Raw genomic sequence first — 26,189 nt, 5'->3', positions numbered from 1 at the left:
CTGGTTTATTTACAACTGTAGTTTATAAACAGTAACACAAACATTTGTACATGAAAAAATCTCATTGCTGAAGTAGGCACAGGGTCAGATACTCTTCATATTCTCAGAAGGGTGTAGGAAAAGGAAAAAGTAATACGACAGCTGCAAGGGAAAACTATAAATACATGAGCACTGGCCCAGGTGCAATTTCATGCAAATATCTTTAACAGTTCCAAGTTCTATTGGTGTTTACTCAGATACTAAGAAAGAATAGGCGATATTAAAAAAAAAAAAAAAAGAAAAAAGAAAAAAGAAAAAAAGTCCCAGAATTAAGGTGCCTCAGCTTGATTCCTAGTAAAATAACTTAGAATAGCTGTTTTTTATAAAGGTCAGTTTCATTAATTTGATCTCATGAGTTGTACCAGTCCATGGGTTTTGACTCAACTACTCAAAAGACCCTGCAAAATACAGCTAATCCTATTCACCATTATCCCACAGTTTTTGCAAATTTGCACATTCCTGGACTAGACTTGATGGCGAGACAACCACCCCTGGATGAAGCAGAGAGCTGCAGATGCACAGTAGTAACACAGTTGCAGGTCTCAAGCACCACCTTCTTTAGAAGATGCTAATTAAAGAACATAAAGCTATGATTAAACCAACAAAAGCAAAAGGTCCTGAATACATTTAGCACAGACATACAGCACTTGAATCACTGTGTGTGTTTAATTTTCTTGCAGAAAAAGACATTCAATAGCATTTAAACTCTGTGTTGAAGGGTTTTTTTTTCTTCTTTTTTCTCTTTCTTTTTTTAAACAACTCCAATTAATAGCTTGGACTTTTCACTTCTGAGGATCCAGAATATTTGCTGACTGTTATATTTTGTTATGAAGCATAAACTCCAACCTCACTCTACGCTCACTTTTACATGAGAAACCGTCTCAACCCATGAAATGTAAAATTTTGCATAATTACAAGCTTGCACACCTGTATGAAGCTTATCAGTATGTACAATTCAGCTTGGTATTTTAAAATGCACTTACCAATTCCAATTATTTAACCTAGTAGGACATCTTAAAAAGTTAATTGCACAGTATTTTTTTTTTTTTCATTCATCTGGAGTTCCAGTGCACTTAAATAGATGCAATCACTTTTAATGAGAAGAAAGCAGTATTTCTAAGATTTTACCTTCTCTGTTTACAAACTGGAGTGTCTTTAATCAGTCCTTGATACTGTCCAGGAGGCAAAATCAAATTTAGAAACTGCAGGTTATGGAGATATTTTACTACCAGACATCTGAATCATGTAAGACAGCTTTGTTTTCTACTGTTACTCCATACCTGACAGTTCTACTTTCTTTTAACGCAGTCATATGAACACAACTACATTCTCTATCCTCTCTTACAAAGATGCATATCATACACATTAAAGCTTCTTTAAAAGTGAAACAAACTGACCTTTATAATAAACATTTCTGCAAAACCAGAAAATATTAATCAAAAGAAAAATTTAAAAACTGCTTAGAAATTGATAATAATTTACCCTATCTTAAGCCTGCTATTCAGGTACTTCCATTAGCAAACAGAAAAATTCTCTTAAGTTAGTATTCAGTTGGGAAGGTGTGAGCCTGTGTCCACATACAGTATCTTGGTTGCTTCTTCTTTRCAAACCATTCTCTGAAAAGTCTTTAGTTATCAGCTTTCCAAGGCATCCAACACTTTCATGATCTGTTGTTTTATGGCTTTGGTAGCATCACCTGCATTTGGAATCAAATACCTTAAAAAGAAGGAGAAAAAATAAAATCATTTACTATGAAGTCCAYAGTTCTTGCCTTGATTTTTTCCTCCAGGAAGGTCTAATGTGGAAAGAGAAGGAGAAGCTACCAAAACAGAAAAACTACTGAGGAAATAAGATTTACTTCTAATTTATACCAGGGAATGTTTTCCCTATGTGAGCCTCGCACTGCTGAGGACTACTTCAGAGGCTATCCTAGAAATGATACGTCCATGAACTGCCAAAGGTACAGAATAGATAGCTCAAAATCTCTCCCAGTGCCAGCACTGCCTTACTGATGCACGGCAGCCTCTCTTATTTTAGCTACGGTGTCTGATCTTCTACTCAACTCATTTCTTTCTGATCCACCAACTGGGATTACCTTCCTTGTCAATTAGGAAACTCATCACCCACTTCACGCAGGAACAGCGCCCACTGCACACCGTTCTCCCCAGGTAAAAGGGTAAGGAAACAACCAAGTATGTCAGCAACTTCGTTCAGGGATCCTGTTGAGGGATCTCTTCCACATCAGTGTAACTGCTCCTGAATAAAGACTTACTTTCGAAGCCAGTTCTGGGGAGCCCAGCATGCCGCTGAGCTCCAGCACCATGTGCCCCACTGCTCTTCGTATTGCTGCTACAGGCACGGCTTACCTTTCAACTGCCAAAATTTCTATGCCTGAAGTATTGCTGTTCCCGTATTTAAAGGTGATCAGTTCTGGATGTTTCTTCTTGGATGTGATTTTGACTACGGAGTTCAGTGCCTGGCGAGACTGGATGTAAGCCAATCCCTTCCGCGACGGTATCTCCCTCAAACAGTACATGTGCGTTGCAGTGACGAGCAGGTGACTTGAAGGGAGAAAAAGACATAAAATAAGCTTGCTAATTAACTCGATATCAGCTTTTTAGAAAGATAAACTCATTTTCTTTTTTTTTAACTAGCTCGTACTATAATGTAGCCATAGAGTTTAAGTCCAATAAGCAGTCTTATACTTCAAAAACTTCATTTAGAAAGGAGAACAAAACACTTCAGATGTTCAAGAATGGAATCATGCCACATTTCAGGCCACTTTCTTTTTTAAACAAAGAAAAACCTAAGATTTTTTGTGTGTTTACTAGCATTCTATTGCATAAAAAATATAAGAAATATTATAATGAGTAATATTTTGCTCGAAGTTGTCTCAACTTCATTTTCCAGTTTAGTATCAAGAAATAATTTAACAGTCCAATAATTAAAAATATAAACATATATCTACCTTGACATTTTCATAAAGTTTAAAACCRATTCAAGTACCTGGGAAACATATGTCCATTTTCTTTTACTTCATTACAGGGGAAATTATACTTCACATCAGGCTTATTTATCCACGTTTGGATGTTGACAACCTCTTTTCGATCATCATCTGACATTGAGGAGCTATCAATTTCATCTGTTTTGGACATGAAGTGGTTACAGGAAAAATAAATAAATTAGAAAAAAAAGAAGAAATAATTTTCATATGATGTCAGACGCCTTTCAACTCTCTTAAAACAATTAATAGCTACTTGGGTTCAAAAGCAGGGTCTGTTTCACTCCCTGTCATATATCCAGTAGCATCCATAAAAAGATGCTCAAAGGGAAGAAAAAACGAAACATGAATGTTCAACATTTTCCCATTAATTCTATCTCAGAATACGAATATTTTCAGCTCAGGGTATTCCTTAAGGTTGGGCAATTTGTCCATTCATTAAACTTCAAAAGATGAACGTACCCAGGTACATGCAGCCAAGTACRTGCACCTAAGTACACTCCAGCTTTTCACTGAACTCAGACAGAGTTTAGCACCCCAAAATACCAAAACCTTGTGGCAAGGTGTTGTCAGGAACATTCCAGGTGATTTTGCTAATTTCCCTATAATGAACTATATTTCTGAAATTATATAAACCTTTTACCACTCACAGGATCTTAGTGATAAMGAATTGTGCAAACAATTATATGCACTTGGAGAAGAAGCTTCTTAGTGTTGAAGCTTCTACTTTCTAGTTTCATTTGTTTCATCTTAATTCCTGGCAGACAGACAGTGATTGATTGTTTCTCATCAATCTTAAAGTAATTCAGATTTTATAAACCTATTAATAACATTCATAAATTATTTCTTTTCCAGATGTCAGATTCCTAGTCTAGTTATCTGTTTCTCATTTGGAAGCTGAATATGTCTTTGGATTACAGGAGAAGAGCTACCTATGAAAAGATGAGGGMGCCAGTGCGGCCAGAATAGAAGCACAAGAGAACAGTATTTGGTCCTCACCATTCTAATATGAGCAGTTATCACAGAAAAAAAGTGTGGTGTCCAGTTTTTCCCCAGTAATTTATCAACTAGCTCAAATACATAAACRATTGCAAGCATCTTCTACGACATCCTACGGGTGTATCAAGAGATGAGCCAATTAGATAGATTTGACATGGAAGAGGTTTGCACACATCAGTCATAAGTTTAGCTCCTGAGTGTACTTTTAAAATGCAGATACGTATGCAAACTGTATCCTCTTCAGATTCAACTGGGGAGCTACCAGGTAGAACAGGTCCCTTAAATTTTGCTTGCTATTTTGAATAGAAAGGGAACAAAAAGATCAGCACAGAAAGAAACAAAACAAACAAACAAACAAACAGGTATTTACACAGGAAATACTGAGGGAACACAAAGAATCCACCAGACCATTTGATTCCATTTGTTCCTGTTGGTTGGCTGAGTCCACCACAAAGGTTTTTTGATGGTGTTTGCTACTATATATTCAAATAATGAGTTTCTCTTCTCTTTTAATGAAATTATCTAAATGGGATAATCTAGTTAAGAGGAAGATCTCCTACTGTACCTGTATCATACTCTTCTTCATCGCCAATGCTGAACACTGGCTTCACGCCACGGTAGGGCTTTCCCACCCTGTCACTGCTGCTGATGTGTCTGCAGTGGAAGGGGCAGGACAAGACCAGGGATGGGAGGAGAGAAGAAAAGGAACTTTCAGACAGATGGCATAATTCCTGTAAAATAACATGCATCAACAAAACACATAACTGTGCAGCTGAAGAGGGCATAAAGCTGCCTGCAGGGAAGCTGGGACTGACCCACCACACAACTGGGTTAGTAATTCACAATCACTTGGCAAGGCTGAATACTGCACCGAACACACCAAAAAGCAGTACTTCTTTGTTTTAAATGCGGCTTCTGATGACATTCTCAAGCTGCAAAATATGTTAGGAGACCTGAAATCTGAAGAAATGCTATGAAATTTATAGTGCAAAAGTCTGAGCTCTGTGTGAAACGTTTCTCAACGTCCAGGACAGATTTGCAAAGATGCTGAATTCAGGTGGAGGAAAAGTCAGCAAACACTAACTAACGTATCCAGGTATTTTTTTTTTTCCTCTGGCAAACGAGTGATTCCTGAGAGACACTCTCTCCAAAAGGTGATAAAATACCTTAAGAATTTCAAAGTGATATAGTGTGCATCCCAATTCTTGTTCACTATTTCAACCCAATCCTATCTTTGGCCAAACAATCCCTGCTGGAAATTGCAGAATCACTTGGATTTCTGCATAGATTCTAAATATAAAAATCGGATTTAAATGCTTCTAGAGATCACGTTAAACTACACATACAAATAGGATTTTGAGCCTCAAAGTTGGGCAGCAAGAGTTGCCAACTCTTGTAATATTCCATCGCTAAATGTCAGAGTGACGAGACCGCACGAGATGTCACAGCTGTCACCTTAAAGCTTCTGGCCCCTCAACTGCAGAGAAATATCTGAGAAAAAAAWATATATATATACATATATACATATATAYATATATTTCCTTTACACTGTAAGCACTCCTCTTGGCTTTAAGGCTTTCCACATGCTGCAGTTGTGCATGTTACTGTAGAATCAAGGTTTCAATCTGAGACGTTGCTTCCTCAGTGATACATAGGGAAATGCTTATACTTTGGTATATCTGAAAGCATACTTGAACGTTTAAAACGGATTCTACATTTTACATGGTTAAAATTCCCTAGCATAGCTAGAATGAGGAGTTGTTAAATAGGGAAAAAGAAACAGAAAGGCGTTCTGCAAAATACAAAAATACACATATAAAACCATGCTTATTAGTGCTTGAGACAATAAGCATCAATGACACTGACAATTCAGGAGGGCAGTGCTCCTAGATGTAGATTTGCCTAAATACGAACTTTCTGTAGGAAACTAGGGGTTAAAACCTTAACCATAACCAATTTAGTAAGCAGATATATGTCTAGAAGGGTTGAATTGAAATGCAGACAGGATTTAAGAGGAAGCTTACTGGCAATTTCTAGAGCAAAGTTAGTCAAGATGAAAAAGGAAAATGTTACTCGATAAAAACATGTAAACATCTTAAACTAGAAATGAACCTCTCTCAACTTGTTTGCATGGAATGCTATCATTAAATTCTTAATGCAATTATGTTCAAACCTGCATTATGTTCAAACCATTTTGCAAACCTGCAAAATGAAGTTCATTGGTGATAAACACAAAGTGAATCTGATGAAAGGATGGGGATAAAAATTTCATTCCAGGTTTTTTCTTTTTAATTGGAACCGCAATTTAAGAGAGTAGTCTAATGATGCAAAGTCTGAGTTTATTAATTTATTAASTTCCAAATGGAAGGAGACAGTCAATCTCAGTGAAGACAGCCCTCTCCAAATCAGAGTGATTACAAATACAGATTCTGGAGCCTTTCAGTAACTAGGCACAAGGCGTTTCAGCTGGGATTGTTACACTTTCTTACTACCTTAGAGCAATCAGTCAACAAATAGGAGGGAAAAATCCTCGTTAACTTTAGGATTTTTGAAGTAACAAAATACTGTTGAGACATTCTTATGTTCCAAAAGTGTATCAGTTAAACATTGCATACACAGAAGCAGCTCTGCAGTACTTATGGATAGATCCCATCTCAAAGTATGTGCAACTATCAGAGAGAAGAACTGGATAAAATCCTTGGAAATCCAAACTGCATTTTAAATATGCGTCAATCATTCCAGCACCAACCTCCATATTTTTCAGTAGGTAAGAGTCATATGATGTAACAAAAAGTTTCTAAATTACAAGTGAAGATCCCAAGTGATCATGTACTGATTGCATGGTTCTAGAAGTCCTTCATTTTTTGCAGGTAATTTATATACACTCAGAGCCACTTTATTTCTGAATAATTGTGAGACAATAATTACGAGAGAAATGTGAGCAGATCCCACATTTGTGTGAAATGCAGCAGTTGAAGTGAAGAACATGAGGACTTCCTGCTGCAAACTAAGTGTGGAAGGCTACCTGCAAGCTCGGAGGACACTTTATTAACAGCACAATGACAGGTCCTTTTTGTAGCTGTAGTCTCACTTGTTAAAGCCCTCAGTTCCTTTAGCCAAAATTTATTGAATAAGTGTTTCTGGCTTCTTCCAGGAGTACAAATAARCACAGTACAAGGCAAATCAGAAATAAGTGAAAAAAAATAGTTCCAAGCATAGTAAGGAAAATGGGAAGAAAAAAGAAGAGCAAAAAAAAGGGCAGAACCAAGAAGAGAGCACTGAAAATTTTTAGTCCCCAGACCAGTATTTGTATAAATCAATAGCTCTACTTGATTTAAAAAAGACCAAAAACTGAGTTGATGTAAAAATATGTCAGCAACCTTGTCAGTGTGACCAATGCTTATGCAGGCAGCGCTGCCATGCTAAGGGCATGAGGACGGCGGCGGGTTTAGTCAGGCTGCTTTGGTGATCACGGGATGCAGCTTACCGCTCCAGGCTTGCTCTCTCTGGCCAGGGAATATTGAAAGATATTCTACAGCACGGCGGGCAGAGGACAGAACAAAATCATTACCAAAAAAAAGGCTACATAAATAATGCAAATGCTCTACAACAGCACTGTTTTCTTCTCCAGGGATGAGGTTTATAAAGAAAGACAAAAGCTAGCCACGAGGTAGAGGAAACCGCTGTAGATATTCTATGAAAATATGCACCTTCATGTTTTCTTGAACTTGAATTCCTAGCACAAGTATTACTACCAAAAGCTACTTGAGAAACTTTTGCCTCCATCTGTGAAATTTAAAAATGATTTTTCTGACGAAACAGGCAGGCAACGATGACCTGTAAGTGACAGTCTGTACCTTCTGATTAGGGGCAAAGCTGCTCGAGAACCAGTTTGTCTGGCACATGTGCCAAATCCCATCCCCCAACAAACACTACAGTAGATAGTGCCATACTGCCAATGTCTGAGCAATACACAACTCCAAAGCCTGCATTTCAAGAGGGACAACTCCACAACACTCTATTGCTTACAACTTCCACAGATTATTGCTGTTATTCTGTTGTTTAAGATAAATATTTAGAATGGAGATTTCCAGCTTTGAACACATCTTTCCACAAGTGCTCACATTCTCTCACTCCCACCTCTATTTGCAGATATAGAAGATGAGCTAGAAGCAATTCTGGTGAAGTCAATCTAAAGATGCAGTGACAGCCTGTGGATAAACACTGAAATGGATAAAATTCAAGAGAAAAGTCTTCTTACATTCATTTTCCAGTACTGAGGGAACACAGTAGGCTCACTATATTCTGACAGAATAGTAATAYATATTTTCCATTTTTTCTGACTAGCACAGTCTTGATACGCACAAAATAGCAACCTGGAATGGGCAGTCAGAACTCTCTGCTAATCACAGTCAGCTACAAACAACCCACCTGTCCACTGGTGTAGATGTATTTTCAATAAAACTAATAACTTTCTCTTTCACATTCACAGACTTGGTCTTCAAAGCAACCGTCATTTTATTCACCAAGGACTTGACTCCTTTTCCATCACCTGAACCATTAGGAGAATCACCCTGCAAAGGTAACTCCTCTCAGGATTAATCATATATATAAGAAAAGTCATGTTCTTTAATTGCTGGTTAGTTCAGAATGGAAACAATACAAAATATTAAACTTGTACTTTTTGGTACTTAATAGAATATTAATTACAATATTAAGTATTAAGCCTTACCACTCAAAGCATTAAGTACTCTGACACGCAAACACAGAGAGGAAGGAACTCCACCAATACTAAATTGCATACAAATTAAAGGCCAGATTCTACATAGAACATATCAGCTATAGAAAATAAACAATTCTAAGCTTTCTGACATCAGCTTCATAGTAATTTGTACCCATAGTGAATAAAAGTCAAGAGAATTGTTCATTGCACATATTCTTTTGTAGAACTACCATCTTCTCTGAAGGCCTTTCCTCTCAAGAGGATTAGTTTAGGGCACCTCTAACTAAACAGATAATATACTTGGAAATTAAGTACACAACCAAGAATGACCATGATTTGCAGTAAGGTACTGTACAGAATAGAATAAGGAATATGAAGAAAAATTTAGTAGACCTGAAGCTCCTATCTCACTACACCAYCTGAACTAGAAATCCACTTACATCGACAGAAGAATTGATGCTACTTCTTGAGCCCGAGGTACTGGCAATCCAGTGTCCGTATCCGTTTTCTGGTCCTTCCACATTGATATCTGCCAAGTGCTGCTGGAGAGCTGTTAAAAGGCCATTAAAAAGTGTTCAGAACTACACCAGAAGTAATCTTATGATTACAGTATTGTATATCCAAAACTCAAAACTACATGGCCAAAATATTTGTCTAGATGATCCAAGGCACCAGGTAAAATTCATATACTACTATAATTTTCCATGATTTTCCTTTCAGTAATACAAAGGTATTATCATTATATTTATTTTACATATAAGTCACTGCATTAATCCTAGAGAAGTTATTTTGACACTGTGTATCCTGACTAGCAATATTTCTGTGCTCATACTGTAAACCTCTCCTCTGTTCTGCAGCCAATATTGACTCCAGCAATCACTGCTCAGCAGCATGAAGTGCAGAATTCGGATGATTAAAGAAAACAACAATAATTGCTAAGAAGCATATTGATATGGATTTACAACCTACATAGGCTAAGTACAGGGGCAATAAACTAGATGGAAGAGGAAATTTTCCTGCTTCTTGCATTCATTTTTCACTCTTTGTAAGCATGGGTAAGGTCCAACAGTTAACCACAGAGTACTGACTGGTGCCCAGGTAAAATTAGTCAATAAGACATTTCCCATTCATCTAGCTGATTTCTGGTCAAAACCTAATAAAGATATCAATAGCATTAAAACATCAATCTTTCTTAAGTCCATATTAATGACAAATAATGACAAAGGTCATTACTAATAAGCTTACCCATAAAGCCTCCTTTGGCAATGCTTACATACTCTTTATTTTTCTGCAAGAGAAAAGACATTATCCCTGATTGAAGCAAAAATCTGTGAATTCAGTTTTGCAAGCATGGTAAGGAAATATGGAGCGCTTGTGTCATTTAATAATAAAACAAAAGCACAACTTGCTAATATAAAATAAGCTGATATTTCAGGAGGGAAATATTTTGCCACTTAACATCAAAGATATGTGCAAAAGCACACTCTGTTTCAGCTATTAAAATGAAAAGCAATTAAGCAGTACCTGCAAGAAGTGTGCTAACACCATGTTCATATACATGTCTTCTTCTTCCCTGCCACTTCCCATGAAGCAGAGATGCTCCCCACCAGCTATGGAGCCAGACTCGATGGATTGCTTTTGAGCTTCTAAGAGGGATTTGACAGACTGTGCAAACTCTGATGGGTTTTGAAGCATCTGTGAATGAATAAGTAAGAAGACTTAACAACTTCCCACTGTAACACAACATGTTGACAGACATATACAGACATGTAACAYGCCAAGACAGATGTTGAAAATTGATATAATTTCCTGACTGCCAAGTAACAGGGGAAGGGGCAGAAGGGGAAGAACACAAACCCCAAAGAGATCCAAAAATTATCTCATGTAATGATTACTGAGAATGGTCCTCTTCTCTCTCCCATTCTGCCATGCCCTCCCTCGAGGAAGGCAACAACTATTACCTATTAGCTTATTCTTGCAGACACCAAAAGGAAGTTAGATAAAGAATAAATAAATAAATAAATAAACAGTCAAGTAGTGGTAATTTAGTAACATAGCAGAGGAACAGATTTCCACACCCACATAATACAAGTTTACAACATTTTCAAGTTTACAACATAGTTACAACATTTTCAAACTTTGTAGCTTGGGACTCCTTTAAAAAGCCTAGAATTTCTAGACACCAGGAAGGAAGATGCCACTCCTCCTGCTGCCTCCCTGCTTGGCTTCCCGCATCGTCACCTCCACCTCTATACCTTCCCCAGACCAGGGAGAGAAGCTCATGATCAGAAGTACAAACAGATGCCAAGAGTTCTTGGTACTCTCTGAAAACTAAGGCAGTACTCTCCTACATGCTTGGTAAACATTCAAAATCAATGAGCTGCTAGATGGAAGGCATGGAGAAACACACACTTCCTAAATGGAGAAAAAAAATATATAACCTTTTGAGGCGAAGGCCTTTAAGTTCAGTTATAGACTTATGTTTCCTTGTTAACRAAATTCATGAAGGGAAATGTACTTATCTAGCCTTTACATTAGTTGACTAATGTAACTGCATTAAATGTAATTTAATCCAGTAAYGTAACAGGACTAAATGATGAAGTACAAAGTAACGAATACATACACTAGCCAACAGCAAGTCAGTCTGAATAGGAATTGAGATTTTCTTAGAGTTTTGAAGCTTCAGTGTATAAACAGACATTGATTCAGAAACAACAGTCAAAGGACTACTATTTTTTCAACACAGAGATTTTTCTCTCCTTGTATTTAACTTAGGATTCAAAAACCCGCACAGAAACAAAAAGCATACGAACCAAGTCTGAGTCTAGGTGAAATGCCGTTGATAAATGGCCAGCGTTGTACTGCTCTGCGGGACGACAATCCACTACAAAGAACCTTACACCTTCCTGAAAGGGAATAATTACCTGTTACAAAACGTAAAAGTTGTGCAATTATTGAAAGCACATCATTCAGTTTTATTTTAACAGTAATTCTCTTAACTATATTARTAACACTATAGGGAGGGATTCAGTGATAGGAGTTACTGGCCATGAGATAATCCTGAGTATTGCAAGCTGCTGGTCACCAGCCCCACCACCATTATTCTTATAGTGACTTTATATTAAAAAAGCAGCTTATACCTCAGAAAGGACCACCAAGTGCAATACACAGTGCAGTTTTCTCCTCTGCTGAGAGGAAAAATGATCTGTAGGAGAGCACATGCCAACATGATGAGGTTCTAAAAGGGACAATTTTGAAGTCCCAGTCCAACAGTATGTGACTACTCAGCACAGCACACAGGATTAGATTTATACCCCATCGACTTAAAGAGGATATAACCACATGCTTATCTTTACTTGGAGMAGGAAAACAAACCTACGCACGATGAACCAGGGCACAGAACCCGCTAGCTRGTAGCTAAAAAGAAACACTACGTCGTAACTGCACAAATAGCCACATATTTCTCTTAGATACTAAAAGTGAAGTTCATGCATTTAACTATCTTTATAATAAACTATGCAAATAGCTTGCCTCAAAACTTTTTAAAGCTTTCTAATTGCTAAAAGACAGATACTTTGTTGCTAAAAGACAGACACTTTGTAACAGTATTCTTCTTAAAGGCAGAAAGTAGTGCTTTTGCCCATACAATACATACAATAACCGTAATTGGAAGAGAAGTAAYATCAATGAGAGATTACTTTAAGCTCCTAGACAAACCACGTTAAGTTCCCCTTTGCTGTAGCTCTAGTTGTTATAGCACTGATACACTGCAGACAGCAAAGAGAGTACAAAGGGGTCAACTTTCAGACATTTTTTCCCCTGAAATAGCAAACATAGCTGTGTTGTTAGCACTTAGAAATGTTTGAGACACAATGATATGTAATGGATTATTCTCTTTCCCTGGAAAACTGTGCAAAAGAAGAATAATGTGGCATACTGACTCCTTGTTGCTGATTTGCTTGAAGAATCTCAGACACAGAAATTGCTAGACAGAGAGCCTGGCTCAAATCAGTGTCGTCATCTTTGAGGCCCAGCAGGCTGCTGCCAAAAAGAGTGTGGTTGTCCTATTAGGAGCAAGAGGAGGGGGGAAAAAAAGTAATGTTAACCACAGCCATCGTTCTGTCCTTAAAATTAAAAGTTTAAAAGTAAAACAACATCCATGGTATCACAACTACTAAGCCAAATATACGTATATCTTCTCTATAAATTCACTGAWTTTTTGATAGTTCTTTCTGCAGACTATTTAAAACATTAACTTTGATTACAAAAGTGCTTAYTCTTCATTATGGCAGGGTCAACATGATTAAACTGCATATGGTTGCATGCTGGCAAACAGAATCTGACATTAAGGAAAGCCTTGTCTTTTCAAGGATCTCACGTACCAGTCTACCACACATCAGTGAGAGAACAGACAAGCCCAAAAAGACAGGCCGATCCTATCTCACACGTCCAAGGCGGTCAGCAGATTTCCTGAATAGGGATGGACTGCAAAAATCACAGCCTGTAACAACATCTGTACCTCATGTAAGTGATTTTTTTCCTGCTTGCTGTTGCATGTACAGCTAGGATAGCTGTGCAGTCTACTACAAAGCACTTGCGTCCGCACAACATTTTTATGGGKCAGTTCTTATTTGAATCTAGTTTGCAAAACAGGGGAATAAGATGAAAGAGCTCAAGRAGGACTGCTACCAAAGAAATCTGCATCACTGGCTGAAAATTTAAAATTAGGCCACAAGAACAATTAAGACCAAACTGGTTAGCAGCTGTGAAGCAAGAAGACTGTAGGGAATCTTTTAACATGCTTCATTAAGCTTCTCGTCTTTCAAGCTCTCAAGGACCATAAAAATAAATACCACAGGAGTAAAGACATGATTTTTTTTTAAAAAAGAAAATATTTAATGAAATATTCAAAGTTACTGTCAGCAAGTGCTTAACTAATCATCAAAAAGACAGACAATTTCAAAATTTGTTATTACCTTCCTGAAGGAAGCTGGAGTTTTGCTACAATAATATTGTGCCAAAGAGAAGAGATCTTCTATATCTTCTAAATCGAGATTAGCTGGTGAAGTTTCTAGGAATTCTGACATACATAAACAACACAGGTACACAATTACTTCAGGCAGAAAAGAAGCACTGTATAACTCCTCATATTATATTTTACTTTTATATAGCATAACGTAATTTAGTTTCACCAAGTTGAATGGCGATTCATTCTTCAGGTAGAGGCAGAAGATATGAGAATGCTGATTATCCACAGGAAACAAACATTATTTGCTAGAGCTTTAAACCTYCTATCCTAATTAGTTCCTGTTTAGCTCGCTTCCATCTCTACACAGAGTCAGCTTTCCTTTGCAGCTGCACTGTTACCTGTCCAGGATGGTACAAGGCCACAATTCTGAGGCACAGACAAAACTGCAAAGTCCCAAGCACTCTCATTTTGAATTATTAGAACTCCATCAATTATATTGTCACATGCCATAACAGATACCGCTTAGGCAGGTGAAATACCCTCATGAGAATCTTGGTCTCATTTCTATAAACACAGAAGGGTGGGAGAGGACAGGGAGACAGTGACGACGAGTTAAGCCCAAAATGAAGCACATACACAGATGGTAAGCTGGAAAACTCAACAGGGCAATAGATTTAAAGGATGTGAAAGCTGCTGCTTTGAGCTTGGAAACATGGGGTTTTTTCCTGTACTCTGAACTGAAATACAAAACTGTATGTGGGAGTGCTAAGGGAAAATACAAGAAAAGAAGATTAAGGACAAAGCTGATGTGATGCAGTCAAAGACAGGGGATTCTTTGGGGAGAAAAGGTAAATAATTAAATGATAATTAAATGACAATTTAATCACTTAATAATTTAATATGACAAACTAAGTGGGGGATTAAATTTCAAGGTGAATGTTTTATCAGCAGCTGGGTAGAAGTAGTACTTACTTATCATTTCTTCTTTATCTGTTTCTTGTGCTAAGATAACATCCCTGAGAAGAATAAAGTCACAGGTATTGATTAACTCAGTAAAAACAAAATTAAGCATAGATTGATGAAAACCATTTAAACAAGGAATATCTCAGATAATTAACTTTTTACTTACTTTGCATTGACAAGGATGATTAACATTAAGAAATAAATAAAGAATGGATCTGCTTGCTGTAGATATCCATCCCATATTGCCTGAGTGACTTCAGCTGAACAGTAATATGAAAAAAGGCTTCCAAGCTGAAAAGTTCAAGAACAGTATAAGGAAAAAAGCAATAACCAGGAACAGTCTTATCAGGATTTGTTTACAGAGAAATGAGTTATCTAAAAGAAAAACAAAACAAATTAACACATACATTTGCATCATGTACTGAATATTGGTTTTTAAACACAATCACTAATTTGATTTTAAAAGACTACCTAAGCTCACTTTTCTCCATCTTTACAACCACACAAATGCACATAATCATAAAAGCTAATAATCTATGACACACTTCCTTGCTCTTTGGAGTATAAAAGTTAACCTCATTCCTACTTTTTTTGGAGTATTTCTAGTGCCCAATAACAATGGCTCAGCTAACACACAGTACAAAAATAGATTATGTTCACAAGATCACATACCTTACTCTAAGTAACACAGACTAAAAAGCCCATTCTATATTAAAATATATCATTTATTTTTCATTATGTCTCCCTACTTTCACTTTATTACCCAGTTGAGTGCATATGAGTCTGGCGTCATCTTCTTAGTATCAAGAAAGGAGCAGAGTTCAGGCTCATGGTACTGAAGCAGCAGCCTAAATAGATGGAATGGTCTTCCCTTCAGGAAACAATCCCTAGAAAGTAGCAGTGAAAATAATTACAAAAATCCCCGTGATACTCCAGCTATCAGACTTAAAATAGCAACTCTTTATTAGCTGAGATAATGTAGGTTCCTATTCTTTTTTTTTTTTTTTTTTTTTTTTTTTTTTTTNAAATTCCCATGAACCAATATTGAAATTGCCTTGCAGCAAGGTAAAAACATCCCCCTCCCCCCACTATGTTAATAAGGTGGTAGAAAGAATGAAATATTTCCACAGGATTTCCTCTACCAAAAGAGAGATTTAAATATCAAAATAAAACTAGAAGACAAAAACTGAAATGAAGAAGTTCTAATACTTCTCAATTGCTGCTCAGAATCAGTAGGTACATAAGAAATGATTCAATTTTGTAAACATACGAAGAAATCTGACAACTTTGCTACAAGCAGTGCTACTCCTAGACACAAATTACCATGAGCCAAAAATCCATGTGCACATCTCCTTTCAGAAATTGCTTTCAATGACACTAAAAGAGTAAATATGCAAGGGGAGAGGGCTTTTACCTTGGAATGAATTTATTCATGATAGCATAAAAGCAGTTGTACAAATCACTGCGAGGCAGCTGAAGGTGCACCAAAGGTTTGAGTAGATGTATCCAGCCGAGGAAAGAACTGTATTTAACATTGCGTGATTTACAATAAAAAGTTATAATGGACTCGATATCCAAAAGTAATACTGACTTCTCCTCTTCTGGCACTGATAATTGGTCTGAAATAGGCAAGTGTCACAGTTACAAATCACTGTAATGGCCTTTCACTGAAATTGAATCAAATTATTTCATAGCACAGCAGCACCAAAATGGACTTCTATATGCTTAATAAAACTAGCAGCTGGGATTAAATGCTTACAAAAGGCGTTCCCAAAGCGTATGGATGAAGGACACTTGCATAAATGTAAGGATGCCTCAATAGGATAGGGCATTTAAATATCATCTCAAGGCAGGATAAGTCTGGAATTTCTAGACATACAAGGCAGAGATAGATTATTAGATCCACAGCATCTTTCTACTATCCTTAAAAGGCTGACAACTCTTGTCTCTCTATATTGAGACAATCCACATAAGCCACATCAACACTGTATTCCAAATAATGAGAGAGATGAATGAGATTCCTAGCTTGTAGTTTAAACATATGGATATTTATTATATGGCCTGTAGCTAGACTTTCAGTATAAGTTCATACAATTTTCACTTTAGTGCTAAACATGTCTCCATAAAAACCTGATGTCATATATTAGAAATAAATGCATTTTAATCCAGTCAAATTATGCTAGCTTTACTAAACTGACTTACAATAAAAGAAGGAAAAACTATGTTACAGAATCACAGAATCACAGAATATTTAAGGTTGGAAGGGACCTCTACAGATCATCTAGTCCAACCTTCCTGCTCAAGCAGGCACACCTASAGCATGTGGCACAGGGTGGCATCCAGGCGGGTTTTGAAGACCTCCAGAGTAGGAGACTCCACAACCTCCCTGGGYAGCCTGTTCCACTGCTCTSTCACCCTAACAGTAAARAGGTTCCTCCTCACCTGGAGACRGAACTTCYTGTGYTYCAGCTTGTGGCCATTACCCCTCGTCCTATCGYTGGCCACCAGTGAAAACAGCCTGTCCCCTTCCTCCCTGCATTCTCCCTTCCTGAACTTGTACACATTAATCATATCCCCTCTGAGCCKTCTCTTCTCCAGAGAAAAYAGGCCCAGCTCACTCAGCCTCTCCTCATTCACAGAGAGAAGCTTATATACTAAAAATTACAAAAAATGCAGTGTAATTAAGTTACTTATGAACACATTCCCTTCTCAGTTACCAAATGCTCATGAGTTTGAATGAAAGGCTGTGTTACAGAAGCATTTAAATACTTCCCCTATCTCAGCCTGCAGTTATTTTATCCTTCCTTTCCTATGTTTGTAAAAAACAAAYAAAACAGTCAAATGTCAGGAGATTTGTTTTCAATTTGGAGACTTGTTAAAATACGAAATAAAGAGATTTAATGCGACTAAATGGAAATCTCTATCTAACCTTTTTTTTTGAACTCTGAACTTCAATCAAATTTAACATACCACAAAATATTTGGAAAAAAAAAAAAGAGAGAGAGAGAAAGGAGAAATAACGGCATTTGGAAATTATAGTGATTAATACAGGTAGAGAAGATAAATAAGTCCTGCTGTTTTTTTTTTGGAGCTACAGGATACACAGCTGCATTCTAAAAGTGCTATGTACGTATACGTATGCACGTATGGAGGCAGTAACTCCACTCTCTGTCTTAACACTCGATCTTGCAAAAATTARAATAGGACAGGTAATCAAATGGAAGATTTTCTTACTGATACCACATAAAAGAGCAACTGAAGCTGTGAGTCAGCACTGAATCATTCACCTGAACGTTGATACTAACATTATTGCACAGTGTCAGGGATATGGTCATTTTTGTGATGAGCTGGCATCCAGATTCTACAGCAGTTCCTTAGGCATACAGAGGAATATTATTTCTAATGTCCTGGAAAAAAATCTGCTTTTGCAAATGCAGCCTTTCATTTTACTGAGAATGCTGTTAATAAAAGCTCTCTCTCTAAAAAAACAGAAAGTCCAAAATGACTAACATATTTCTTCCTTAGTGGCTACATGCATTTTGGTGTTATGCCAACTGTCCAGATTAAGCACAAGTCTTGGGACAAGTAAAAACTTGAAGAACGTTATACAAAGAAGGTCAGGTTTACAAGAAGAAAACTGAAAGAGGAATTATTATTTTCCAGCTCTCAAAGCCTTCCTGCCTCTAGGCTCTGATTAGTCCACACAAACTATCATTCACAAGCTATTACTGGGAACTTCCACGCTGTCACCCATCTCAGAGTCGGAATACAGGTAAGATACTGTTTCCTATTACGACTTTTTTTTCTGATTTATGTGCTCTCTCATCACCATCTTCCTCAAAGCTTCCTTCAAAATGTAAACATTACCCTGTGTAATTCAAGTGGCAAATCTCCAAGGCAACTGAAGGTACAGAAGTTTTCCTATAGGTGATCAGAATGTAAGTAAMCTTACCGATTAGCTCTTGGCAGTCTTTATGAATTATGCTCTGCTCTGGTAAGTCTAAACATCCATCCCAGGATGCCAGGCTGTCTCCCTTCCCTACAACATTAAGTGCAATCTGCAAGGAGAAACAAAAAAAGCAAAAGTSTAAAGTTTTTTAGTGCAGTTTTGCAGCTATTGAATTATTGAATAGCGTAACTCAGCTCAATAGAAAGCAAACACTCCACAACTGGATTGATGAACACGCGTATGAAAGTTTCAGAGTCACATGAACAGGGAAGCTCTTTTGTAGAGATGCCCAGTAATTAATTAATTCACTTCAAATCAAACACATCTTTGAAGGCTCCCTGCTTTTTGCTTTGAGCCCATGCCTACCTTCCAGACTTTGGCCCTCAGATCAGCAGGCAATCGTCTTCCTTGAACGATGTTTCTCACGGTTTCGAGATCACAGCCTCCTTCTTCTAGAGCTTCCGCAAGATCTTTTTCCCTATAGTAATGATAACGTAATATGTTTAATTATTAAAAACCAATTTGCATCATTCAATATTTTTAAATGTGTGTCTATGAAATAAATGTGGACTCAAGAATACTATGAGGCAAAAAACTCCACATTTTAAAGATAAAAACATATTATTAGACAATTTCTCAGTTTATCAAAGCTACGTATTTGCAAACTTTTGTGTGTTCCTTTAAGGCTGTTCAACTCCTTATTCCATTCAATTTAGTTGAGAGAAAAAGTTTCTATCATATTTTTTGCTTTCACAAAGTGACACAATGTTGCAAAACGTGTCAYAAAAAGGCAGATTTAGTTGTAGCTTGCAAGTGAAAAGAGAGGTGGCAAGCTTCCACCCACAGACAACAGATTCAGAGCAAATCCTACACCTTAATTAGATGGAAGAGTTCTTTTGAATAAAATATCAGATAACCTAGAAAATGGAAAAAGTACTTCAAAGGTTTAGAATGGCTGGCTATTAACTCCATATTTTCCTGAAATGGGGAAGAACCTTTTAATTAAATTCACTCCTACTTAACTAAACATTTCAAGCACTGTAAGAGCAGTACTTGAACATGTACASGAGTGAAATTAATCTCAAAACAACCCAAAAATTCAGCAGATTGGCAACATACAAAAACATTAGTGCTAGTGTATAGCAAAATACAAAAACTGATGTGAAAAACTCTTAGGATGTTTTCACAACAACAGAACAATAATGTTCTCAAACATTATACATAAAATACACACTCAGAAGTTATTACTTTACAATTTGATAACTCTTATACCTGTTTTCCATCATCTCTGACAAAACCTCAAGAAGGACTTCATGTATCTAAAGACTCATGCACACAACCAGAAGCTCTATGGCCAGAGCAAAATGTAAAAGTGACTGTTTATTCAGGACAGATTTTTATTCACATATGAAGACTGATTGCTTGTGAACAACACATGTAGCCAGACATGTGGAGTAACAGATGGGCGAGTTTTATCAATATAACTCTCAATTACKCCAAGATGTTAAGATGCTCAATTCTGCTGGAGAAAATGTCAGTGGATGAACTTGTTCTACTTCTGTCATTTGCATATATTCACAAATAGCAAAAGTTCCTTGCTATAAAGCTTCCTGAACTCAGTCTCTTGAAAATTACACCAATTTCTCATCTGCTAAATATCACCTTTTTGGATAAGCAAAATAGATTCGTAATTCTACAAGAAGATATATGCACATAGCTAACAATAAGCAACCAGGCAGTCTCACTTAAGGTTTCTCAAATTCTTTAAGTACTTATTTACAAGGCAGAAGAGTAAGCAGTCTCCTTGTATTTTCTSAGCCAGTCTCTTTTACAGTATTTTTTGGCAGAGCTTAAAAACACATTTCAAACATATATGGAGGCATGGCTCACAGACTTTTTTTCTTCAAGTAATTCTGGAAAATTTGTGACCTGCGTTGCCTTGCATCCAAAGAGATTGACTTGTATCAGTTTGTTATTTTTTAGTGCTTAAAAAAAAAAAATCTAGTTCATACAGAGCCACCAATTGCCTAGGAAAGCTACAGGAAAAAAATAAAACACTGAAGTGTCTCTTAGGAGAGCTAGAGGAAAAATACAAAACCCCATCCATTGGCTATCCTGTTGTCCAACTGCATATGGAACAATCAATGTTGGAAAAATTAAACAACCAAATCAGTTCCCCATGAATAAATATCAAGTATTTCCAAAACACTTACTCAGGAGAGATCCAAACCCTATGTGGAACTGCACAAACTCCAGCACTATCTATTTCAACACAAGCCAGCACCAAACATTATCTGAATATAGAGTCAGAYGTTCTCATAAATACTTGTAATACAAGTTTCTGGGCACACTATGGCAAACTAATTAGAAGAATCACAGCTAGGCCTGGAATTCTGCATATACAAAATATGGCTGGTTGCTACAAATGTTACACAAATATTTATTGGACATGTGGAAATGGGCTATAATTAGCATAGCTACATAAATAATGGTTGTAAATTGTGCTTTAAGTGGTAGATTTGGAAAAACACATATTGTTTCATACATGTGAAACAACATTTAAAAACACTGCTATACGGACAAATTAAAAATGAACCTGGCAAAAACTGTTTCATAAATGCACAGGGACTCATTCTGCAGCTACCAGTACCGAGTATTTTCAGCTTAAAAAGCTGTTTCTGGCTAACATGAAGGTCAACTTCAACATATTATCTGCAAATGTGGGGGCTTCATCAGCTTGCTTGTTGCATYGGCAACATCATCTGCATAAATGCAAAGGTGAAAGGCAAATGACAGGATTACTGCCTTACCTTAAAAAGCAGGGAATTGTATTTCTCACTATGGATATGTTATCACATTTGAGTTACATGAAATACAGCAGCAAAGAAAAAGTTACAGAGTAGCTTGTATTCAGCTGGTTACCTTTTTCCTCTGACATCTATTAAGAATATTCAGTGGACAGAACCAAGGAGGTTTCAGGGAGGTTACATGAATTTCTTCYCTAAAACGAGCATTTTTCCATTCATATTAACTTAAAAGGTACCACAGTAGCAATCTTGGTTCTTTAGCATGTGTTCCYTGCCTGTGCTTTGCCTTATTTCACCCAGTGCTGTTGTGAATGTTTCAGGAAACTGCCAGCAACCACCTGGGCCCTTGTCTTTCATTGCCTGAAGGTTGTCTGGGAAGCTTTGTGCTTATAAGGAACAACAATTACTGCACTTCTTTTGCAAAGATGGTAGCAGTCCTCCTCTTCCTGGGCAAACTGCTCCAGGCCACAGCATCCCTGCTTTCTGCTCTGCCATGGCTCCATACAGCATTCCTGGAATCTAGTCAATGTTTTGGTTACCATCTATATAAACCTGAAGTCCATTACTGTTGCTCATTTGTTATTAGAAAAGACAGATCCCTTTGAACTTTGGCTTATAAACCTAAATGCATTTCTAAACAACAACCACGCCCAAAAAACACCTTCCAAAGTTGAAAGCTTTGAAAGTTGAATTTGTGGTAGGTACATTTTTTCTCCCACAGTAAGACTAGTAATATCTTCCTCATGCACCAAATTATCCAAAATGCACTTTGCATGCCAAAAAAAAAAAAAAAAAAAAAAAAAAAAAAAAAAAAAAAAAAAAAAAAAAAAAAAAAAAAAAAATCAGTTTCATACAAACTGAATCTGCTGCTACATAGCTGCCTATAAAATATACTACTCACTGGCTGTAAAAAGAGGAGAGGAAAAAAAAGATGCTGTAACTCATCCCAAAACTATTTGTTTACACTCACCTTCCTCTAAGTGACACGCTCAAYCATGATGTGCCCTCGTAGGCCACGACCATTTCCAGAGTAGAAAAGTAGTATTTAGAAAAGTATTTGTTAAAGGTGTCTTCAAACGCCATTCCTATTTTCCCTAAATCAGAAGGAAAGCTGCTACTGCCGAACCTGCTCTGTTCCCAAAGGAGAACATGCCCAGCTCCTGCGGAATCCCAGCCAGACAGTGAAGTGCTCCTTAAAGCTTTGTGTTTTTTAAAGCCTCTTTAAAAAAAGCTGGCCAAGAGGATCACTGGATTTCCTTCCTACAAAGCCCCTGCTGCCTGGGACATCAAAGCCGTGCAGTCAGCAACTGGACACTGCTGTGAGAAGCAAACTGGTCACCACAAACACCGGACGAGAAAGATAGGTGTATCCCTAGCAGCGCTGTTCTCAGAGTTATGAGAATGTGGTACAGACATGTGTGKTAGTGCTAGACGGGGCTAATTCACTCTTTAATAGATTTGTATTACCAAGAAAGTAGGATTAGGCTATATTTTGAACAATATACATTGCTTGAAAAWGTTCACAGAAGTATTTCGATTTACAATATACAGAAACCACTAAAAAGGCTTAAACAAAAGCTGTCCAAGTGACTAGTACTGACTAATATTTCCAAAGTCAATTACTAATATTGCTGTATCTTTATAGCCATGATTCTACCTCTCCCAGAGCAAAGAGCACAGCTTTCCATCACAGAAAACTTCCATCTATATAAATGCTTCCTGTTTTTTCCCCAGAAGGGCACTTTAATAGAGGTCGCTATACTGCTTCCTACTTTTAATTTATTAATTTCTCAACTAAGGAAAAAATGCCAAACCAAAGTTGTTTTAATTTAAAAACTAATGAGCATCCTGTATTGAAAAACAAAGAACTACAAATCCCTCATACATAATCCTTTCAAAATATCCCTTGTAATCTGAGCACCATTAAATATATTTCATTCTTCGGGGAATTTTAGAAAAGACCATTAATTCCCTGATATTTACCTCTATCTTTTTCTCATTTTCTATTTCATAGCTTTTCTATTTCATAGCCTTCTCAGTCTTTGACACAGACACCCACTGTAGCACAAACATAACACTTCTCAAAACATAATCTGAAAGATTGCCAGAACTGGCAAATTAGCTTAAAAGCTTAAAAGAATTAGCTTAAAAGAATCATTTAATCTTGGGGTCTTAACAGATTTCTTGCTGTTGTTTTTAAATCAAGTCCCAGGCGTTCCTGAACCAAGCTGACAACGTCACCTTTCATTAAGTTTACACAATCAGCTGCGTGTGCGTTGTGTTGTCTAGTGGCAAATTCCCCAGTTCCTGCTAAACAACGTGCCCAGCAGTCAGTTTTACTAACCAGGGTTTTAACTCATCACTAGTTTGTTGTTCCCTCCGCTGCAAAATCAGCACCAGCGTGGGATGTCAAAGTAGACTGGTAGGTGTTTTGAAAAAACATCTAGGGCATTTTATGATAACTGGCATCCCCAAATTTGACACACTCAAAGGGCTGTCACAGACTCTGACAACCTTTGAATCCCTCTAAGGAGCTGAACGCAGGACCAGGAACCAGAACTACCCTTCTGATTCTCAGGGGCACGTGCTCTACCTGCACACAGACATCACTTCACATTCCAGTGGCTTTTTAAAATTGTGAAATGTTATTGCACAACCCAATATTCTTCAGTATCGTGATAGCACAGGACACCAAAGAAAAACTCCTTTATAGATTTTGTATTCAGAAAAATAAATCCTGTTCCACAGCCGCCAGCAGTGCACACAAAATAACAGTTTGAATGAATAAAAAGAAAACATTCACTTAAACTATCGTAAAAAATACACAAAACAAGAAGCTATGTGAAGCTTCTAACCAGAAAACAAGGAACTTGGTTTTCCACACTCTTCCGAGGGCAGAGCTCTTGCAACACGCACTCACATTCCAATGGAACACTTAAGCACAAAACTCATGAATTGTTTCCACAGATTCCTAGAAAAGATTTTAAATTACATCTTTCCTACTGTAAGCTTACAAATTTGCCCTTTTAATAGTACTGGTGTAGCTAATTGACTACAATCACAATTTGAAGGTGCCAGTCAGAATGGTAATAATGCAGGCTGCACTTGGAAATAAGTTCAGGAAGGACAGTGTTCCTCATTCTTGACAGAGAATTTAGCAGTTTGCAGGGATCTTACAGACTGCAATATTCTTTCAACRGCAGTAGTGAAATAAGCTTTAAGTAATTCTTTTTCAGAGATTTTTTCAATGTGGTTCTTATTTGCCCACCAGGCTTATATTTCAAGTGTCAAGACTGAAAAGTGAATGAATCTGTTTCCTATTTCATAATTATTATAGGCTAAGATTTAGAAATGATCCCTATGTGACACTACACTGTAAAAAGCACTTCACACAATTTGAACTTTTAACTAAAGCCAAAGAAACAAACCCCAAAGAWGTCAAACAACTGCAAGGCAACTATGCAAGTAACGGTGTAAGAACTAATAGGCACCATGACAGAGGAAAAAAGAGAGCTCAGAGAAAAAGAAATCAAACACAATGCAGAAGCTCAAACTGAAATAAAACGAAAGACACAGAGCAGAGGTGTGAAAGCAGCCATCGGTGCTGAAACTCAAATTAGGTCTTTTTAAAGTCCCTGCAATCGGAGGCCAATATACACGCATCAAACGCTAAAACTCCACTGGCATTATCATAAAAATGATTCTTCTAGCGCTCCAGGTATAGTCTATTTTGGTCTCCTATAAGTTTAATGTGGAGGGGGAAAAAAAAAAAAAAAAAAAGGAAATAGCCTCAACAGCCTCGCTAGGGGAGAGGAAGACAAATCCATCCCCACGGTAACCTGGGGCCTGTTTTTAACCTCTTTCCGCTTGGGCAGCGGGGCAGAGCGGGGCAAGCCGGGCCGAAGGCAGCAGCCGGGCTCGAGGCGGGCGGACACCCGCCCGCGGAGCGGGGCTCGCGCCGTGGGGGGAGCCAAACCCCGCACAGGCCGCCCCTGGGGACCCCTGGGGACCCCGGGGCGGCCCCTCTGCCGCCGGGGAGGGAGCGGCCCGGGCGGGAGGGGCCCCAGGGCAGCGCCCGACTCACCAGCGGCGCGATGGCGGCGGCGCCTCTTCCCCCTCCGCCATAGCTGTTGACGTGCCCGCCGCGGCCGGCCGTAAAGCGCGGACGGGCCTCGCCCCGCCGCCCTCCCCCGCCGACGCGCAGGGTGTCGCGAAGATGAAGGCGCCGGCCGTAAAGGGCAGGAGCCTGGCAAAGCGGCTGCGGCTCCTTGCCCTATCTATCTATCTATCTATCTATCTATCTATCTATCTATCTATCTATCTATCTATCTATCTATCTACCCATCTACCTATCTCCCCGAGTCTTCCTCTAAAAAATTCAGGACTCGATTCCCCCTTGTTTTCCAGGCAGGAAAGCTTTTCGGTGAAAGTTTGCTCGCCCTGAGCAGCTCGCGTACCCCGTTTTTCACAGGCACGTTTGTTTCCCGGGAAAGGGTATCCCAAGATGGAAAAAAAATCGCTCAGGAAAGGCACTTTGCAGTATTAAAACAAACTAACTAGCTAAAAAATGTATTACGCGGAGGGTGCTCTCTGCCTTTCTTCCTTTTCCTGGTTCATAAATATTTAAAAAGTTTTTTCTACTTTTTTTTTCTTTTTTTTTAACTACCTGTCACTCAGAGGAAAACCACATTTTGTGCAATGCACGTGAGGAACTGAAAACGGCAAATAACATCACACTC

The 26,189-nt window shown here is 37.9% G+C and overlaps 1 protein-coding gene across 5 annotated transcripts; it reads right to left on the bottom strand.

Annotated features, from left to right (window-relative positions):
- Positions 1-293: 293 nt before the first annotated feature.
- On the bottom strand, positions 294-25,581 carry TBC1D23 (TBC1 domain family member 23). Of its 5 annotated transcripts, none has more exons than XM_026035853.1 (19): positions 25,535-25,581; positions 19,010-19,121; positions 18,647-18,752; positions 16,109-16,313; positions 15,458-15,581; positions 14,861-14,985; positions 14,704-14,747; positions 13,739-13,842; positions 12,704-12,826; positions 11,576-11,686; positions 10,287-10,457; positions 10,008-10,050; positions 9,203-9,312; positions 8,471-8,613; positions 7,527-7,571; positions 4,605-4,693; positions 3,046-3,181; positions 2,406-2,600; positions 294-1,755 (listed from the first exon to the last, which is right to left on the bottom strand). In XM_026035853.1, exons 1-19 carry the CDS (start codon positions 25,573-25,575, stop codon positions 1,674-1,676), a joined length of 2,109 nt encoding a protein of 702 aa, XP_025891638.1. In that variant the 5' UTR covers positions 25,576-25,581; the 3' UTR covers positions 294-1,673. The 5 variants fall into 5 exon arrangements, with proteins under 5 accessions (XP_025891638.1, XP_025891639.1, XP_025891640.1 ...); XM_026035854.1 differs by lacking the exon at positions 25,535-25,581 and adding an exon at positions 22,421-22,477 and having other exon boundaries at positions 11,576-11,668; XM_026035855.1 differs by lacking the exons at positions 7,527-7,571; positions 25,535-25,581 and adding an exon at positions 22,421-22,477.
- Positions 25,582-26,189: the final 608 nt, after the last annotated feature.

This window comes from Nothoprocta perdicaria, unplaced genomic scaffold, assembly GCF_003342845.1.
Source record: "Nothoprocta perdicaria isolate Ctin4 unplaced genomic scaffold, notPer1 scaffold_169, whole genome shotgun sequence".
NCBI classification, from domain to species: domain Eukaryota; kingdom Metazoa; phylum Chordata; class Aves; order Tinamiformes; family Tinamidae; genus Nothoprocta; species Nothoprocta perdicaria.
The sequence above is the reverse complement of the archived record's forward strand: the minus strand, read 5'-3'. Positions and strand labels throughout refer to the sequence as shown.